General features: G+C 39.2%; 1 protein-coding gene across 1 annotated transcript in view; it reads right to left on the minus strand.

The window, feature by feature from the left end:
* Nucleotides 1–6,550: 6,550 nt before the first annotated feature.
* The window catches only part of usp43a (ubiquitin specific peptidase 43a), a 67,342-nt gene continuing 52,120 nt past the window's right edge, over nucleotides 6,551–21,772 (minus strand). Inside the window, exons 10-16 of the mRNA XM_079554320.1 lie at nucleotides 20,447–20,524; nucleotides 18,965–19,094; nucleotides 14,739–14,858; nucleotides 14,186–14,423; nucleotides 10,964–11,122; nucleotides 8,300–8,461; nucleotides 6,551–8,003 (exon numbers count right to left, since the gene is read on the minus strand). Of these exons, the coding sequence (XP_079410446.1) occupies nucleotides 6,868–8,003; nucleotides 8,300–8,461; nucleotides 10,964–11,122; nucleotides 14,186–14,423; nucleotides 14,739–14,858; nucleotides 18,965–19,094; nucleotides 20,447–20,524 (2,023 nt within the window). The 3' untranslated portion in view covers nucleotides 6,551–6,867. The remainder of the gene's footprint in view (nucleotides 8,004–8,299; nucleotides 8,462–10,963; nucleotides 11,123–14,185; nucleotides 14,424–14,738; nucleotides 14,859–18,964; nucleotides 19,095–20,446; nucleotides 20,525–21,772) is intronic.

Consider the following 21,772-nt stretch of genomic DNA (forward strand, 5'->3'; position numbering starts at 1 on the left):
CTTCTATCCGGGCCTCCCCTAAGCTGTTAATTGAATGCTGATGAAATACATGAGGACTCATTTTCCGTCTTGTTCACTGATGAGTGCCTGTAACCCTGGATGGTCAAGTCAATGGAGTAGTGGATAGTCGGTGAATGGCCACAATGTCCTGACAAGGGTGTGACGTCAGTAAGGAGGTGGCGGAGTCATGTTTGGGGCCAGAATCATGGGGAGAGAGCTGGTCGGCCCCTTTAGGCCCTTTTAGGCTCCGTGAAGGTGTGAAAATTACCTTTGAAAAATATGTTTCTGAGTTTCTGACTGACAACTGTCTTCTATGGTACAAAAAGAAGAGCCGTGCTTTCCCTAACAAAATCCTCTTCATGCCTGACAATGCACCATGTCATACTGTAAAGAATAGCTCTGCATCACTGGCTGCCATGGGCATAAAAGGAGAGAAACTCATGATGTGGACCCCCTCCTTTGCTGACCTCAACCCTGTTGAGAACCGTTGGAGCCTCAACAAAAAAAACATCTATTTAGGGTGGGAGGCAGTTTTCATCCAAACGGCAGCTCTGGGAGGCTAATTTAACATCCTGCAAAGAAATCCAAGCAGAAACTGTCCAAAAACTCACAAGTTTAATGGATTTAAGAATTTTTAAGCTGCTATCACACAAGGGCTCCTTTGGTAAAATATAACTTGACCTGTTAATACTTTTTTGATTGAAATAGCTTTTGATTTTAGTAAATATGACCTCCTAATGCTACAAATTCAACAAATGACCATTTTCAGTTAATTACAAGCTTTAAAATGTATTGAAACGATGAGTTGCATAATAATTTGGAACAGTGGATTTTGAGGTTTTTACTACATTTATTTTTGAAAAAAAAATACTGTTATCACTGGGAGATTTTTTCAACCACATTTAAATGATCCTCTACCAGTTAAAGACTTGAAAATTATGCTGACTCTCTTTTGAGTTGACAATTTAGAAAATCTTAGAAAAATGTCATTTGCATAATAATTTGGAAAGCTGTGTATGTGAAGGACGGTGTCGTGAGGGGTCCAGTGCTGCAGGCTACCACCTCAGGCTTTAACCTTTTTAATACAAAAAAGTAAATAATACTTGAAGTAAATAATATTGTGTATGTTTGTGAGGATGGATTAAACTCTGTTGTCTCCTAGTTTGAAGCAGAAAGTGTGAGTGTTTGCACTCGGAAAACTCAAAAAATGCACTTCTCTCTACAGTCTGCAGTGGTCTAACTAAAAAAGAAGAGGGATTACCAGGTGACAGATCAGGTTATGTGAAGCGTGAAGCCTGGGACATGTAGTACAGTCTATCTGGCAGGTGAGGCAGATTATGATAGAAATGTGTTGTTTTCTTTTAAACTCACTTATGAATGGTGCATCAGTACTTTTTATTTATTTACTTGTCTTCCTTCCTTCAGGTATTTTTCAGGTATTTATTCAGTTATAATGTCTTACAATACATTGAGCTGCAGTAACCCACTGGTCATAAGTTACAAACTTATTCATTGTCATGTTATAAGTTAATTTTTAGTAAAGTGTCTGCTCTTAAAATTGATTTTCCTTGTTTTCAATTCTTTAATACTGTAGTGTGCAATACCTTTTCCTGTAATTTTCCAGGAGACTGACACAGTAATGAGAGTGTGCTTTCATTGCTCAGTAGGCAATTTGACAACCCACTTCAAAACCCAATCAACTGTTCTTTGTTCCTATGTCCTATGCTCTTTGTCCATGTTCAGCTGAAGATAATAATAGTGTGTTTATTTCTAAATCGTCAATTGTGGTCCAAAGTCAATCCTAACACATTTCTAACATCTCCGTTAATTAAGTCTACCCAATCTGCTCAGGGCTCACAATAAGAGAATAGTTTGCAACTCTCTTGTGTTTAAACGCATGAAGCTTTGTAGAGTGAGTTGACGCAAAAAAAAAAATTCTTCATGATATTCTGAAGCCAGACCCAGATCTACAGGCGTGCAAAAGAGTGCATTGCATCCTCATTTTAAAATGATTACACTCTCAGTTTTAGTGGCATTAACTTAAATAATTAGGATCTCTTTGACGGAGCCTTAGTCAGTCGGTTCTGGAGCTGGCACCATCTTAGGCTGCCGCTGTGGACACATTTTGTATGTAAAAAGTATGTCTTCATCAATACATATCAAAGCAAAACTCTTGAATTTAATCAATGCACATACCCAAGACATGGAGTAGATTACGGTGTTATATAATGGGGTCTTTAGTGGCTGGTTAAATGTCTTGAGCCTCAAATATGCAGTAAAAATGCATAATAATCAAAATACGTGTGTTTTGAAAACTTTCACCAACCTATAAATGTGAAACTGGCTGTTGTTTACAAGAACAAAGGGAAAACCAAAAAAATAATCCATAACTCCACTAACTGCATTTAATTCTATTCTGAGGCATTTGTGTAATGTTCTTCCATTCAGTTGTCAATGGACATCAGGAATGAATGAAACTATGCAACTTCATCCAGTATCTTCTTCATAACCATGAAGTAAAGTAAAATGGACTAGCGCAGTTTCCATAAAATAAATTTCAATGTCAATTTTGAATTGAGCGTATGCATGTGATGTCATAACATAGCAAGAGAACATTGAGTGGCTATGTCTACAATAATAATCTTTAGTTATTCTTTAGAATTGATGAATATTATGCTATGGATTTTTCATTTGAGGTTCCATTTGTATTTAAATAGAATCTGCGTAATCTCTATACAATTCAAGCGGTAACCTAGTAACTTCCTGTCGCTAGTAACTTAAAGCCTAAAAAAGAACTGGCCTGAACCCGATGATGTTGGAAAAAGATTACATAAGCTGTGTATGATGATGGTGTATAGGGCTCACGGACAGATGGGAAGTAATCAAAACAAAACACAGAGGCAAATCAAGATAAATTACACCGTTTATCGTTTATTACAGAAAAATAGAGCAAAATATACCCTCATTTACATTAGATGAATCAGGCAGTAATGCTTACTTCATTACATTAACAACTTGTTAGCTCATCCTTCAACATATACTGTTATGTGCAAAGTACCCATGTGTTAAATGTACAAAAACATTATAAAAATATTTTTTTTTTACCCACACAAATGTTGCGAGTGACAGGTGGGTCAATGTGCCGATAGATCTGGAACAGACAGATTGCTTAAACATTTTTCAATACTAAGTTGATGTAAAATGCTGGCCTGGCTACGTCAGACTCTTTGCTGCATCAGTCTGGGAGCGCCTTAATGTTACATCAATTTAAGTTTTGGCAGAACAGATGTAGACTAAGGAAATCCAACAAGGACGGCACAAAGCAAGGCCACACAAAATGCTAATTTAAATAATCCTGCATCTCATAAATAATTCAACATGTTTATCTAGATAGTTTTGAATAAGCGAACTTTCATCACACGAATTGTTTATCATGATTCAACATGTTTTATACATCTACTCCCCAAATGGGTGCGGCGAGTCCTAACAGCTCAGTGTTTACAAAGGAAAGTCTGGTAAAAGTAAGTAATATGCACTGCAACAAAGCAGAATGTATAAGTTGAAAGCAAGTCTGTATCTCCAAGGTGCAATCTTTAAACTGGTGAAATAAGAACAAAAGTCTTTTCAACTTAGGAAAAAGCTATCAGTGACGGCTGAGAGGAGCCCACTGCAGCAGCTTTCTTTTCAACAATGTTATAATAGTGCTTTGGGATTCACACAAAAAACCCTCAAAAGACAATCGGATGACAAGTCCCAAAGTCGAGAGACTGTGATTTAAAAGTCACTGTGTACTCACAAAATACCTGCGCACCATTTAATTGATTACATTTAAGGACACTTGTGAAAGTTGTTGATGCCATTGCTTTTCGCTAAAATGAGAAAGATTATTATTATTTTTCTCTTAAGTGACATTCCGATCCCCACTGGCACTGCCTCATTAATGACAATGGCAAATAAAAGGTCTTTCACCACAAAGACTTCCTACATCAGGGGTGGCCAACTAGTCAGAGACCAAGAGCCGAAATCTTCAACCTTGATCCTGTGAAGAGCCACAAAGGCACCGACCATTCGCGAGATCCTGGGGCGGTAGTTTATTGTGATTAAATAGAATGTGACCGTTATATTTATTCACAATAAACTATAACTTTATGCCTGGCCTTTTTCTTTTTTTTTTGTTCAATAATTGTGTTAGATTTAATGGTTGTACTCCTCACCAAGATTGAAATACATGTATATTAACTGACATTTTGTGCTGTTCTGCTCTGACTGAGACAGAATTAGATTTTTTATTTATTTATTTTAATTCTGGGGTGTGTTTTTATGTGGGGCCCTGCCCACACATTTTCCATTTCCTAATTTTGACCTTTTTCTGTGAATATGGGGCCAAATTTCATCAAATAAAGAGTAGCTGATCAGAAACCTGAAAAGCACAGGTGATCCCAGAGCCACGATCTGCCTGTTGTTTAACCCACATCCCGCCGGGCACCTTCGACACGCCGCCTCGAAAGGGAGAGAGATATACGGTCTCTCATTCATGTGTAGAGATGGAAACAGGGTCTGTATGTATGTATGGTTGGATTTTTGGTCAAAGACTGTTACAGTTTATGGGAAATATAAAGAGCCGCATTGTATTAAACATATCCAATCATGCAAAGAGCCGCACTCTGATTGGCCAAGAGCCGCATGCGGCTCGAGAGCCGCGTGTTCGCCACCCCTGTCCTACATGTTTTGGGGACTCTGTTTGGAGAGGTCATGTTCACACCTGTCAATGTTAAAAACATTTCACTCATCAGATAAACTTACATCATTCAACACAGAAATGAAATACAAAAGGTGAAAAAACATTACCAATTCAAAATCAAAAGAAAGGCTTTTCTATGATGCACAATAATGATCAAAATAACTTCTACCTCTTTAAGTGGAAGGATCACCAGACTTTAATAGAGAGACTAGTACAGTGCATTTGTCTATCTCCGGGTCCCGTATCGCAACCCCCCCCCCCACTCTGCTGATTCTTCCCCTGTTTGGAGGACTATAAAGTCACCTTTGAAGTGCCTTTGAATTATTTTTGTTTGACAGCTGTTGTGCAAAGTGGCTCTGGGCAAAATATGCAAAGTGAGTAAACCCGACTCTATTCCAAATGTTAAACTGAAAACAAAAAAGAATTTAGTCTCAGCCAAGATTTGTACGAATCCTCTGAATTTTGGTGGCTAAACTTTAAATAAAGGTGGGTAAAGAAAATGTAAGGGTGGGTTTTCTATGGCCCTCTGTCATGCCCGTAATTTGCCTATTGAAACTGAAGGTGTTATTATCTTAATTAACCTCCTGTCTCCCTTTGTAAACAGCAATCTAATTATAATGACAGTCAGAATGAATTTAGTCTGCTACATAATAGCCTTATTGCGAGGTCTCCAGTGACACAAACAGAGGAGTACGGACGGAAACATGAATGCTGTTTTCTATGACAGAGGTTGTGCCAACAGTCAGACTGCTGTACAAACTAATTATCGTTGAATGTAGTTATTCAGAGACATTTCAATGTGAGAAAATCCACGAGCCAACCATTACGGCACAGGCGTTTACACGGCCGCGGTGTTCACAGGAATGGGTAATAAATAATTTCAAATTACTTACAACTATGTATATTACATCCTTAAATATATTTTCAGTGCATCTCTTGTCAGTTTTACATCTAAGAATAATATTTGCAGTGTGTAGTGTGTCTCGTTTGTCTTTGTCTGCATTCTTTGTCTGCATTCTCTTGAGTATGACGACCCAAATAGGACATTACATCATTAATTATCTGTAGTATGAAAGCATCGCAGGCATTGCCCTGTAGTGGACAAAATTATTAGAGCTCCTCACTCACTTAAAACACTTAAAGAAGATTGTATGGTGGCAACATGTGAGCCGAATTGCACAGCACATTTAACAGATGATCTAACTTTCTCAAACAGTGGTAAACAAGAGTTTTTGAAGAGGAAAGAACACTAAATTAGTTCAATTATCATATAAATGCAGTATAGTGTAATGTCACCTTTAAGAACAAAAATGTCCTCCGATTGTTAGAAAAAAATGTTTAACAGATAGACATTTTTACAATTGGAGTCAACATCACACATTCTTTCTCATAAAACAAACTGGACAAAAGCATGAATAAAAAGTGAACATTCATGTCATGATAGTGTTGGAAATATTGTATTCATTAAAGCTCTCATTAAGGCTTTGAATTAAAAGTTGTCCCTTCTCCAGCCAACATTCACACTGGCCCTGACTAAAGTACAACTTTCTAGTGCTGTACTCAACGCTGTATACTGTAAAGTTTACAGTAGGTATAACTTTTAAGGGAAACCGACAATAATTTCTGTATTTTTATCGTAATACATGCAACAATATACTGTGCTTTGTTGCCGTAGGCGTACGTTGATCATTTAAAAAAAAAAAGGGGACATTTTACACTGATGCTATTCACAACCATTACACTAAGAATGTAGTAGAGTTTCTAGGTAATTGTTAATTGGTAGATTTCAAGTGGATATTTTAGACACACAAAGTATTCTAGAAAGTCTGGTAGTCTCTGTCAGAGCACATAATATTTTTTGTTGTTTTTGTGCTAATTAAGCAAAAAGTCATTGCTCAAAAATGCATATATGTTTTTATCAGGCACTTTGTGGGATAATTCAGTTTTAGTAATAAAACAAATGAGATGGACTCACCACTCACATTAAGTCAGTAGGCTTCTTACAGTCCAATAAATCTTCAAAAGTCTGACAAACTTGTGAAAAAGGTGCACCACTACGCACTATTGCTTTCATCTGTCGACGAGATGAGTTAAAGGCTACTATATATGTGGTCAATGGTTAGTTATTAAAAACTGGACTCCGGGACTGTCCTCTTTCTTCCCAGGGAGGTTGTGCTGTACCGAGTCCTCTGAAGCGTCCCGTATGAAGACTTGTGGTCCGTTATCTGGCTTCGTGTGGGGGCGTCGCCAGCTGTCATCCCGTTACGGTGTAGTGACGCTGTTCGCCGTACACTCTGCTCCGCTTTCGTGGGGATGTTGGATGAGCTTTGGGAGCGTTTGATGTCCGACGTCCTCCCTGCTTTCCCATTTGCGAGTTCATCTCCCAACGCTCTGGAAGTGCTATGTCTGCCTTTGTCTACTGTTCCGCCGCCGGGCGCTCCATTGGACAAAGACTGTCTAGATAATGCCCTTCTGCTGCCTTCCTCCACTTTCCCTGAATCATCATCTTTGGACTTTTTGGAATCTTTCTTTATTAAGAAGTTACCCTTGAGGAATGACAATAGCCCTTCTTGGTTCTTGGGTGTGTCTCCTTTTGATTTTGAGTGTCCTTCTTTAGAACTGAGCTTTTCCCTGTTCCCCGTTTCACTTTTAACTCTCCCCAGAGTCCCGTCATTTAAACTGGGGGTGCTGTAGCTTGGCTGCACTGCACTGCTTCGCCTAGTCTCGTTGTCTTTGGAGGAGATCTGCTTCTTGGAGTCCTTCCTTCTGGTTAATGTGTTGCTACTATAGCTACTGCTAATAGTGGTTGACTCATCTCTTGGTGGATCTTTCTTGGAGCGTCTTAAACTTCCTGTTTTTTGAGATGGCCGCTGCTGACCCTGTGGCACACGTGGAGATTCAAACGCTAAATCATCTCTGGATTTAGTCAAACAGCTCATGCTAGCTGCGCTGGAAGATCGGCCACTCGCTGCAGCCTGGCCTTGGGCACCTTCTCTTGTACTGGATTGTCCAGTCATGAGGGACTCAATGGGGTCTTTTGTGCATCTGGGGCGTCTTCCAGATTCTAGATACTGAACCAGCTCGGCAGACGCAGGCTCCTGGACTGGAGGAGGTGCTGGTTCAGGTTTACGCCGATCTTTGGAGCCCAGGGACCATCGCAGAGGAAGAACTTTGCTCAGTGTGTCCTTGGTTTTGCTCGGAGCTCTCATGCTCACGCTGCGACCGTGGAGACCGCGGACATTTGGCCTGCTCTCGAATCCACCTGCAAAATGTGATGGATGTCAGCTGTAGGAAATTCTAAACTACGTATAACATATATTGCTTGGCATATTCTTATCTATACTAAATTCCACCTATTCTTTAATGTGCGCATGTATTTTAATACACAAGATTGCATCGCATATTCAGATTGCAACCGGAGTCAGCGATAATATTTTTAAAATACTTATTCGTCATCAGCCTGATCTTCCGCCTGGCACAAGGACAGCGTTGGTTGAGGCGAGGCCCATCGTGTGTTACCCTTCCACTGTAAAACCTGAAGTAGAATGTGTTGAATACCTCTTTCCTCCTTGGAGTCACTGTCACAGAAGACTGGAGACTCGGGAGAATCTGGTAAAGAAGATGGACAGGCAGTAGAAGATCGGGACACTAGACTTCCTCTCTTACTGTCCCCATTAAGACGGATCAGCCAGTGATCTGACATGGAGGAACTAGTAGAGCCTATAATGAAACGGCACAAAGAAAAAAAATAGAACCAACTAAAGTAAAATCAGGCTGCAAACCAATCAACTGCACAGATGTGATGGTAATATCAAAAGTAATCTTGATGCTTTATGAATGAATCAATAATATTCCAAGCCTTACCGACCTGCTGCATTTTAACTTATTGAATTATTAAGTACTCTGCAACTTTTTCTAGTGCGTACACCGTAATTGATATGGGTTGAGAGACTCCTTTACTGCAGTATTTCAACTGTGGTACGTTGCAGTGGGAAAAGCCCAGAATAATCCTCAAGGAGCTGCTTTGAGATGGTAATAGGGATAAAGCAAAGTTTAAGAGGGCAGAAATATCAGCTAGGATCGAATAATGCTTTAATTTATTTGCGACATGTCAAACTTAGTCTGTTATTCATCTTAGAGGAATAACCTGTAAAACTAACAGTAGTTACCATTTACAGGTTTTTTTTTAAATTTGTGGCATTGTTTCTGATGTTCCTGTAATTCCTAATACATACAGGACTCTTGCTATTGTTAAATGGTATTGTTTCAAGGATTGGTGGCTGTGACTGGTTTAAATACAGCATTTGCCTTGAGCAGGACACTGGGTTAGAAGGTCTCTATATGTCGACTTGAGACACTGTGACATTTACAGAATGGAAGATATTGAGGTATTGCCTATATAGATGTAATGTATGTGCAGCAAAAGACACTGACCTTTAAATTTACAAGCGATTGTAATGTTACATCACATATAATTATTCACCTTAAAATCAATAGCAGAATCAACAGTGAAGGAACAGATGCCGCAATGTGTCACCTTAGTTTGAGCTAAAGATAAATTAAATGAGGAAGGAAAGCGAGAGTATTCATTTACTCATTTGATTACAATCAGTGGCGTACTGCAAAAACATAGGCGAGTTTATGGTAAAAAGTAATTAAGTAAAAAAGTAAGGTATCGCTTTAGATAAAGGTGTGCTCATTAATAAGCATTAGTAATCATTTTAGGGTAAGGGTTAAGGTCAGGGTTAGGTTTAGGATTGGCTATGAATACACGCATTATTAATGGCCTATTAGTATGTTAACATTTCAAAGCATAAGCAGTGTGTTAATACTTTACAAGCATATTATTAACGCTTATTAGTAACTTATTAATACTTAACAAGCACACCTTAATATTAAGCGTTACCAAAAGTAAAAAGCAAAATGTTTCTGGTCTCATGCCTGCATAAAATAAAAAGTTCCATCAAGAAGTAATCTCATAAGTAAGATGCAAAAATAAACACAAAATTTGTTCTGGTAGTAGTCTCAATTAAATTAATCTATTGCTCAAATCTTTGTGTTTTAACCTCAGCTGAACATGCACGACCTACACACATCCTGGCCTAACTACAATAAAAAATTTACTTTTAGCACCATGCACAGTGGGATTATTTAACGCTTCTGCCTCTCAGCAAAAAGATTATGGGCTTGCCAGAAGCACTCATACGATCATAGAGATGTGTCAGAACAACCTAAACTTTCACATGAGTGGCAAAGCAAAATCTAATTTTTCAGTTTATATGTCCACATACAGTAGCTTTTTTGTGATTAAAAACATGCATGTGTTCTTTTTTTATGGTCGGATAGCTTTAATAACAGTAAAATGTTGAATTGGTTCAACTATATGTCAACTTTTTTTTTTGTGGAAGTCGGGAGTCTTTTTAGTGGTTCTTCAAAAATAATTCCAGGAGAGCAGTGGTTGAGTCCAGACAAACTTAAAAAAAAAGAAGGGAAACGTGATACTTTGTTTTGACAATATGTCTGATATTATCAAATATATCTGATATACCCTGAATACGAGTCAGCTTCTTTCTACAGCAATGATCAATCTTGGACAAACATTTGCCTTGTCCTTTCACTTTAACAACTGCTGGCAGAGGTAGCCTAAGCTAAACCACAGGTGTATTAAATGAGCTGGATAAGGTACTACGCCTCTGACCAGTCGCAGATTTGATTAGTGTTTACTTTATAGTTCTGTAGCAGGAACATTCCCTCAGTCCGAAAGAAGATTTTTCCCAATCTTCTTTCGGCCGCAACATGAAAACAAACCGCTTGTGTTTGACCGACAGGGCACTTACAACTTTCAAAAACATCAGATTCTAAGGCACTTATTAACTATTTTCCCGTCACGTACATCATCTCCCTTTGAAATGGTCATAAAGCAAAAAAAATAACTTTTCAAGCTTTCCAACATGCTAATTGGGTAGACCCAATGATGTGGTGCAAGCGTCGGCTTCACACATGCTTTAGCACCAGCAGGGCCACAGTGAAGCAGTGAGAATGGTGCTCTGAAATCGATAGGCAGCTGTCATAGATCACAGTTAAAAACACAGCCTCAAGAGCATGAAGTCTGCTCCTGGTTGTACACCATGCAATGTGACAACAATCTTTTTAGATGATAAATGCCACAAGTGACCTCAAATATGAATAGAAAAAATAAAAGTGAGAAGCTGCATAATTTACCTCTAAAAGAGCTACTGGCAGACCATGGGGGGATAGTGTTTCTCCTCTGGTAGAACAGAATATAGGCCCCTCTGGTGCAAACTTCGTCTTCAGGGACCAGATCCACGCTGCTGTCGTCATAGCTGTACCACTGTGCGTCCACCGAGTTTCGACAATATGCTGCAAGTCAAATCAAGTCAAATCTGTGTAAGTATTCGACACAGAAAAACACCCAATGCGTATACTGTATAAAAATGTTTTAGAAAAATGGTATAACCTTGAATATGGAAGTTATTGTTTCCATCAATTTATTTTATACAATACAATTAGGAAGTTGAAAGATTTTGGCGATGAGATAAATTAGAGTCAACCAATTTTTGAATAAATAGAATGAATCACATGACACTACTCTATATTGCTCACATTGGTCTCCGGCAGACTACAGCAGAGCACCTGGTCTGCAGGAAATAATGCTTCAACAAGTTAAACAACATATTTTGGCTCATTAAAATACAAAACAATTTTGTAAGGCCTCTGACACATACTTGATCGATTTGTTACTTCAAAGTGAGCTTGTCACCTTGGAAATAGGCAAGAGTTAGATTGTGGCAATCTTTGGGTCAGAACACCAGACAAGGCATTATCAGCCTGTAAGTACCTTGTCTGTAATGTCAAACCAATTAACTTGATTAAATGGCCACACAAGTGTTTTAATTTTTTTTTACATCTACATCATTTAATCAATCATCATCACTTGCCAAAAGAAATTTATATTCAAACAACAAATGATTTAGAAGATTCTCTGAAAATTGATAAGAACTCCATCAGAAACTTGGCTGTAAATACTGTTCAAGTTTAAGTTAGCTTCATTGATTGACTGCGGAATTCTTCCGCAGTCAATGCGGAAGAATGCGGATCCATCTTTTTCCCGATTTTCTAGAGCTTTCAGCACCTTCATGCTTTGTGCAATTTATGCAAGTTATGCATCAAAATGTTCCGCATGTTGAGGAGAAGGGTGCTATTACTTTTGGGACTTCTGCAACTTATGGTTTTTCCGCAATCGGCCAAAATGTCGGAGATTTTTCCCATTGACTTATAATGGGGCTGCCGCAAATCCATGCTTTTCTGCACTTTTTTCTGCATTTTATGCAATTTCTGCACTTTGTGCATGTTCAGCTTATGCAACTTGTGGGTTTTGAGAAAAAATTGGCCTTCTGCAGTTTTACAGTTTTTTTATACGAGAGTTTGAAATTTTTGCATTGGTGTGTATGGGGGAATCCAGCCAATGGGGAGACTCCAGGCCTTTCAGCCATTTGTGCAGCTTCTGCCAATCAAGCACTGAGGCCATTTCAACAGTTTGACCAGTATGTGGAATATAAAAGTTTATGCAATATTAACAATTTATGCAAAGTAACCACTTTATGGGATTTAACCAGTTTATGCATTTTAAAGCGTTTATGCAACTTAAGAGTTTATGCCATTTAGGATTTATGAATTTTAAAGAGCTTATGCAATTTACATAATTTATGCAAATTAACCCATTCATGCATTTTACCACTTTATGCAGTTTAAACAGTTTATGCAACATGACATTTTATGCATTTTACCAGTTTATGCAAAATAGATTATGCAATTTGAAGAGTTTATGCAATTTTCTGCATTTGCTTCCCGCATTTCCGCAGTCAATCGCAATGGCGCATTTCTAGTTACAATTGTGGTTTTCTGGCCAGAGACACCAGGGGGAGATGAAAGACCCCAAATCATCCCATTAACACTTGCAATACCTCCAGAGGGACTACGGAAAGGATTTATTAAGGTAACAAGTTCCCTACAGGTACAGGTGAGTGCTTAGTTCCTCTCAGGGCTGTTGGCTCAAGGACCAGAGGAGCTCAGAGCGGGAACTGTCAAGTCCCAAGGCATAAAACGTCAGCCTTCACTGCATAAGGCACTAAAAACTGAAACTCTTTACCCACTGAACTGAAGGGAGAGTCAAACTGGGTCCTTTTCAAACATAGAGAACAAACAGAGAACAGACTCGTGACCATTACTGACCTTTGATGTGCTTAAACTGTGTTTGCACTTTGTTTTTTATGGTGTGTTTTTGGAACTGTTTTCTGTGTAAAACCCATCTAGTCAAAGCCATTGAGAATTAACCACATAAATAAAAATTAAACAAACGTGCGCCAAATGCAAGTAGGTTGGCATTCAAATGGCAGTCAATTTAAGACACTCAAAGGTCCTATTTAGGCCTAATATGACTTTTTACAAAATGTGATGTTACCAAAACAACTTTCGTTATCAAAATGAAAGATATTTAGATAATGAATTTCTAAACAGGCTTTGAATAATCACATTGATATGATTATTAGAAAATATATAATGCATCACTTGTGTGTTAATTTATGCTTATTTGTAAACTAAAAAAAAAAGGAACGCTGAACCTTTGTTTAATTATTCACTGGATAATTCCAGATGATCTCCTGATACAAAATTACAAATCCTTTTAATCCACACAATCTTATTAGGCATGTGTTCAGCCTGCTCCACTAAAAATGGGTAATAAATAAAATACACAGGGCAGGTCATCAGCTCCCAATTTAGGCACTACATTTTGAAATAAAGTTGCACTGAGGAACTTGTCACACAGAGTAATACCTAAAACTGAAATACTGGAGTAATAGTCTTTCCCTGAGACACTATCAGAATCTGTTAAAATTGTGTTTTTATCGTGATTTCAGCTTTGTGGTTTTATTCAATGGTTAAATCAGCAATAATCTGTGGGAAAATACAGCATTCATTTTTAACACATTCAAACTGAACAGGATTTTACTTTATTTACGGGAAATATTGTTATTTGGGTCACAGTTTGTGGTCACAGGGTGATGGTGCTGGGCTCACACGTCACACAGTTGAGAACCACGGCTTTACATCACAATAATAGCATGGCAATACGATGCAAATAGCATGGTGCTTTAAAGTTTAAAGGCATGGTATATGGTAGCTGCACGGAAAAAGAATGAACCTCATTTAATTCTTGGGTGGTAGGTAACCCTAACCCAGAACAAAGAATGTGAATCAACACGACACACGGTCAGTATTTTCTTGAATAAATTCGGAGGCAGCAAAGCGCATTATCCAATGTTACTCCTTGCTACCATTCTATCTCCATATTGCCATGTTCTTAGTGTGCGAAAACCATGCAACCAAAAACAGTCTTTCCAACTAAAGAATGTGCTCTGTTACCTGTGTAATGTCCCCCGTGCATGCCCCCGTGGTGGTTGCACACTGCGTAAAGGTCGTAATGGTAGTCGAGGGGCAGGGTTAGGTCGCTGGACAGCTGGCTCTGTCTCCACGATGGAGGCCAGGGTCCATTGTTCAGGTTCTTCATGCTCTGGCTCCTCTTGACCACATGAGGCGCCATGTCCAGCCCAGTGAGGGGGAAGTGCACCTGGGTGGTCAGCTTGTTCCTCCTCTCTCCCACCTGATGAAAATATCTGGACTTTTAAATGAATCTGGATATGTATAAGATTAACAACCCCCATTCAACCTTTAAAAATCAGTAATGTGTTGATTTGTCTGTTTTTGACGTTCAGAAATTGTCCGCAGCCTGCATGACCATGGAGTCCCACCTAAGGGCCTATCTCACTGGCCTGGAGATTAGTTAGAGACTAGTTGGACTTGAGTTGCCGCTGGTCACGGAGATGTCTCCAAGACGTCTCCTGGAGATAAGGCCTGTCTCCAGGTAGTCTCAGTGTAAACAAACGGTTTCAGCAGAGACTGATTTTGGCTTCCTCACCTGCCGGAAGCGTTTGAGATGAAGGATGAGGATGTCTGGAAGTGTCCACAGGCTCATCTTCACCATGCCCTGCTGCAGCTGCTTACAATGCGGGCACTTCCACGCATCATCTGGAGCAAGCTGTCACACAGAGATACAAGGTAAAATACTCCATTTGATCCCCTTAAAGTTGCTGCAAATTGATGCACGTGTTATATCAATACAAAGAAATAAGGCTGATAACATTGCAGCCTGCACAGATGGGTTCTCTATTTGTTGCATTGCCAAGCCTGGCATATAAATGTTAGTAATACAAAATGTTAATGCAGACATTGTGGCTCAGCTTATTGTGTCAGGGTGACCGACACAATAGTTTCATTGTTCATGAGCAGAGAAGCAATCAGAGAAGTTTCTTTTAAAATATTGTTTTTGTTTATTCATTACTTTCCTCATGAGCAATAAAAAGCAGAAGACCAAAACAATTTCCTCAGCAAAAACATGTCTTCCCCTTTTTTACCACATCACTCAAACAGTGCATATTTTTCTGGCAAAATGAGGGGAATGAAGATTGCAGATGGCATCCATTGCTCTCTGAGTTTCCGTAAAAGCTATATGCTATAATGTATTTTACTCTTTACACATGGCTGTGTTTATTATTTTATGTTGATGTAACAGTTTGGTCTAATGAGCTGTATTTAAGGAGTGTTTAATAAAACTAGATTTATTGGAAATATGAATGAAAAGTGCACTGTAATTTAGTTATGTCATTACAAGTGCCACTTGCTCTAATTAAAGGGATAATTTGAAGCTGCCTGTATATTTAACAATGAATGAGTCACAGCATATTGAACCTGGCATTTTACAAACAAAACAAAAAAACAAACAATTTATGCCAAGGCAAGGCATGTTTATACCACGCATTTCATACACAAGGCAACTCAATGCGCCTTTATGCTCAAATAATGCAGGCATTTTTTTCAAGGAATACATGAGTATGGCTCTTGACAAGTGAGAGTGAACGGAACAGATTGCTGTACAATACATAACAATATTCTGATGACATCTTCATGAGAGCTTTTCCTTGTTTGAATCAGGTCCTATCATTTCACTCCTATAAAGGAAAAGTTGGCAGAGTAACAGTCAGCCCAAGGAGTGTGGCTACAAAAAGTAGTACCATCATGAGTGCACTCGGGGACCCATCTCCAGATGTAGAGTCAGAATCACCTGGCTGGAGGATTCACCTATTGTACATATTTGTAGTGGTAGGGGAAACCGGAGTACCCGGAGGAAACCTACGCAGACATGGGGAGAACACGCAAACTCCACACAGAAAGACCCCGTCCAGGTGGGAATCTTCTTGCTGTGAAGCACAAACGCTAACCACTGCGCTACGGTGTCGCCTTGGTAATCCAGAGTCTTGCAAAAACCACAACAAAAGATGAATCACCTTCCATCAGTGGCCAAGAAGCAGTGCTTTTTTTAGTTGTCAAGGAACTTTTCTTGTGCATCAGACAAAACAAAATAAAATAAATATCTGAGATCAATACATTGTTTTAATCTGCACTGTCACAAGAGAGACAGAAAAGAATGCTATTCGATAATGAAAATAAAAACTATAATACTGAGGTGACAAACAAAACAAATTAGAAAAAGTAGGAATCGTACTTTCTCTTGCACTCTTGCCAAATTGACAACTTAATCCTAGTAGTTAGTTCTTTGAAAAGCTTTCGCTTCAGCAAAGAAAAGAGTACCACTTTAAAAATTATCCACACTTAGCACGCCATTATAAACTTTGCAGTCTGACAACATGGTATTGTATGGGAGGATTGAAAAAAAATGTTAACATTGATTCTAGGAAGCAATTCTATTGTTAAGAAGAGGGTCTTAGACGAATGTTGAGGGGGTCTGTGTCCTACAAATATAAAGAGAGATAAAAGACTATGGGCCAGATCTTGCGTTTGTAACTGTAACTGTAACTGTAACTGTAGACTAAACGATGTTATGCACAGCAGTGACCCTGCCCAAGCTTTGCCTCCTACAGACTGTACTATACTGGAATGGTTTCCACTACTGTGGGGGAGGGGGTTTGGTGGCTGAGGGGGTGCGAACGTGCCAGTGTTTTGATCATGTTTATGTGGCTTCTCAGGCTACTGGTGAAAGCATTGGCGCACAGTTTTTTGTACGCGAGATTCCAACTTCATCTTGAGTTGTTGCACCAGGTGGAAGATAGGGGCCTAAATGTCTAATGCAGGAGAAGTTTATTTTACCATCAGTATGGGACCTGGAGACCTGAACAATAAACACAGGAGAAACTACAGGAGGTTTTTAAATTTGTCCTAGGATTGGCATCAACTTCGAGAGCAAAGAATGCGAGTAAGGCTTGTATGAGACTCGGCCAAGGCATATTGGTACAGTAAGTGCATAGCTTAAGGCTTCTGTGAGGCAATGTTATGCAAAGGGTGCTGAACGAGCAGTTTCCATGGTGTGGCAGAGGATAATAAACTCTTACATTGGTGTATACACTGCGTTTCAAATTATTATGCAAATTGTATTTCAGTGTCGAAAAGGTAAAAAAAAAAATGTTTTCAATGAAACTCATGGATAGTGTTGTGTCTCAGGGCTCTTTGAATCACTGACATCAATCTCAGACGCCTGGGATGATTAGCTGTCAGGTTAAGCCCAGTCAAGGGAAAAACGACATTTTCAAGCAATATGGGAAAGAAAAAGGTGATGTAAAGCGTGAAATAGTTGAATGCCTTGGTCTAGGTATGAAAACATTCGATATTTCATGAAAGATTAAGCTTAATCATTGTACTGTTAAGAGATTTGTGACTTATTCAGAGCACACACAGGTTTGTGCACATAAAGGCACAATGAGGACGGTTTCTGCCAGACAAAAACATCAGATTAAGAGAACAGATGCTGCAAAGCAGCAGACAGGTATTTGAAGCTGCTGGTGACTCTGGAGTCTCCTGAACATCACGGTGTAGGACCCTTCAAAGGCTGCATTTGTGCATAAACCTTCTATTCCGCCTCCCCTAAACTGTTAATTGAAGCTCATGAACAGAAACGGCTGCAGTGGACCCAGAAATACATGATGACTAATTGATGAACAGTCTTGTTCACTGATGAGTCCTGTGTAACCCTTGATGACAAGATCGATGGAGTAGTGGATGGTTGGTGAATGGCCACAATGTCCCAACAAGGCTGTGACGTCAATAAGGAGGCGGCAGAGTCATGTTGTGGGCCAGAATCATGGGGAGAGAGCTGGTCGGCCCCTTTAGGCTCCCGGAAGGTGTGAAAATGATCATGGATAGAGCTGTTTTGATTGCAGGCCTAAATCCCATAGGGTCTGAGATAGAATGCAGGAGTGACTCAACAGGCTTGTACTCAGATACAACAAAACATTCAGTTCAGGTGTGCTCCAATTAAGATTAGAGCATTGGGTGTAACATTATGCTTTTGAGTAGGAGTTTTTATAACATTATAAGCCGTACTGTTTGCGCTAAATACACTTTGATTCTACAGACGTAATTGAGATTAGGATACTGCTCTCAAAATATTGGGCCACTTTAAAGCAATTGACATTTTCAAATGTGCAATATTTGGACTTCAAACTGAATTACTCTCAGAGTAAAATGTGTTGATGTACAATATTTACCAGATGTGAACCTGCAGCTAACAGAGTTGTTCTGCGTGAGTTTTGACTAATGTTGCTGTGTTGCACTCGAGGTCGATAATTACATAATGTCCTTGTGAGGAAATTCATTTGCTTTGAGCAGAAACACAAAGAGAACATTCTCCGCACAAATCCAGACACTAACAACAAGGGTGTGGATGAGCATTAACAGCTGCAACAAAAAAATTCATTTTGAAGATTTTTCATGTTCAAGATATACAAAATTCAGCATTGAATTCTTAGTTGATAATGTTTGGTGTACAGCTTCTCAAACTCTGGTCAACCAAGCCACACAATTCATTCAGGCTAAGTGTGGTAAGTAGACAGAATGCTATTGTATACAGTAGCCTAATGCAGTATGCGAAAGGATAATAAATGCATACCTAGTCATAAATGTGTAATGGCCTTGAACAGGACATCCATCTTAACTACAGTGGCATCTGTGGAAGTGCCTATATGTACTGCTATCAAAGGTGGACGGCTGGTGTGTTGAAAATAATAGCATACAAGTGGCTGGATAAGATTTCTATACTTTTAAAGGTTTTTTGTGTGTTTTTATCCCTCCCACCTGCTCTTCTTTGGTGTAGAGCTGAAAGCATTCGTCCAGGGTACAAATGTGCTGCTGCAGATGCTGCTGCTGTTGGCTCCTCACACTCTCCGCATCCTTCACCACCTCCTCCTGAATACTCCCAAACAAACTGCACACACAAAAACACACACAATTATAGTGAATAGGTTATTTTCTTGCATCCTGTAATGATAATGCCCAATTCATAGGTTTCACAGCAGTACATTGTCACGGAAACCCAGTAGCTGTTGAAAGTATATGACATCTAATTATTTGGAAATCGCTTTTAGAAAAATTGCCACAACTAAAAGACCACAAAGCTAAGTATGCAATTAGTAGGAGACTTTTACCTTCCTTCAGTTTTCAGGGTTTGCTACAAATCAAATAGAGAACTATTATTTTTCCAAACCTTTTTTATTATAAGTAATTAAAAATATTGGGAACATGAGCCTCAGAGGCACTACAGGGGGGTCCCTATAACAAGTACACTGACAAAAAAAATGATTTGAAAGAACAAAAATCAGGGAAATAGCATTTTGATTATGTTATATAAGAAAGTCGGTCTCTCTAAACTATTAAGACCTAAACAAACATTAAATTCATGCGATTTGTTATAAGTTTCTCTTAATAACACTGTAATAACAATAACACAATAACACAACAATAACACTTAGAAAATGGACATGTTTTAATCTTGTGTGACTATACTTGGATCGTGTAAAAGCTCATAACTGTATTTAAATAGGGAAAATGTAGAAGAGCTTGGTCGCTTCTAACTTCACCTCCATTTGGATCCATAGAGGAGAGGAGAAGAGGCTAAATGCTAACGCCATCTGCGCTCTGTTTGGATGACTGAGACCAGACAGCTACGCATCAACATAAAAACTATTGCCGGTTCCTTTAAGGCTTCCAGTAATTTGATCAGAAACCATCCCATGTTTCCCAACCAGGGGTACTGGCACTGGAAGACTAAGAAGAAAAAATATATGTTTTGAATAAAATGTATAGGTATAGGAGCATTTTAGGTTTGATTACTTTCAAAAGAACCTGTGAGACTTCTTGAGGTAGAGGGTACACAGAGTACCACTGAAGGGTCAGAGGTGTCCACAAGACAAAAAATGTTGGGAACCAACCACTGCCATAAACCATCGCCCAGCACAAAACAATGTCCCGCTCCTTTATCCCATCTGTAAACCCCTCTCCCTCCCCCTCGCTGCGAGTCTGGTTGGAGGAAAAAGGCTGTTGTACATAACATCGCCACTGGCCATGGGTGTTTCTCTGCCCCACATGCTTCCCACTTAAATGCGCTAAGTCTGAAGTGACAAGATCTTCAGACTAAGCGCAAAATGTTACGCTATAATTTAGTCTGCATTCAGAAACACAAGATCAGGCCATAGTGTGAATGTTTTCAATGGCAATATAATCCAAAAGGCGGTAGCGTTCTGGACGAACAGAAAGCAATGAAGCGTAAACAGATCTCACCATTCTTTAGTCTTGTGATCCCATTCAATGACGAGTTTCACATGAGGAGGTCCACCGGGGCCACACAACTTCAGAGGTCTGAGAGAAAAAAGGCACATTACTTTTGCATTTCGGAGTAATAGCTATAATGGAGTTTATATAATGTTATATTTCCATAGAATTGTGCAGTTCTATCTTTTGTAAACCTATTGCAAACAACGCATCACAAACAGCACTCCTCCCTCCACTGGCCCCTGGTCCCTTTCCAAATCGTATTTGAAATGATGTAATTTGTTTTTAACACAGCTCTTCATGGACCATATCTGTCCGAGCTTCAGTCCATCCACCGCCCCTGCAGAGCCCTGCACTCCTCCTCTCAGATGGCTTTGGATGTGCACCCAGGTCTCGGTCCAGGCAGTGGGCGATGGTGCTTTTGCCGTGGCAGGGCCAACACTGTGAACCTCGCTCACAGTCGAGCTGCGACTCATCACTGACCTGCCTCTGTCTAAGTCCACACTAAAGACTTATTAGACTCACTTATAGAAGCAGGCCTTTCAGAACGCCTAGTACTGCTCTATTTTGTTTTGCCTGTGCTTTTATATTTTATGTCATTTAATGTTGATGTTTTTCTCTAATGTTTTCATGGAAAGGACTTCGGCCTGCCACATGTTGTTGCCGTAGAAATAAACTCTGTTTAGGTGATTGATTGATTGATTGATTGATTGATTGATTGATTAAGAACAAAGAACTCATACATTTTTTGTATTTGTACCTTTATTCATCCTTCTAAAATAAAATGCATTTATGAGGGATGATAATAATATAATCATAATATGTTTACTTTAGTATATGGCTTTTACTTGCTCTGTACTGATGCACTGTTGTAATGTTTTGTGTTCACTTTCGGTGTTACCTGCCAAGCGACAACAGATGGAAATAAGCCTGATTTGCTATAACTTAGCATATTTACATTGTTATTGTATTCAATATGCACTGTCCCTATTTAATAAACAAATGAATAAATGAATGATTTTGAGCCAAAGCATCTGCCTTTGTGTGAAAGCTAAAAGTAGGTTGTTCCAGTGAGCAAGACGGATCAGTGTGATGACAGATATTTGTCGGAGACCTATTCACTGCAGACCTATTAACCACAACTGCCTCTAAAATCTTGCACTGTCACTCAAAAAGATGTTAATTCGGGTCCGAAATGCCGTCATGCACGAGCTTATTATAGAAACAGATACGCGTAAGACCTGAGGTGGCAGTAGTGAGTATAACAATGTCAACTTCCATCTAGTCCCTTTAAGTTTGGGAAGCTTTGTTATTTGGGTCAAACAATGATAGTCA

Source organism: Gobius niger, assembly GCF_951799975.1.
Source record: "Gobius niger genome assembly, chromosome: 3".
Classification (NCBI taxonomy): Eukaryota; Metazoa; Chordata; class Actinopteri; order Gobiiformes; family Gobiidae; genus Gobius; species Gobius niger.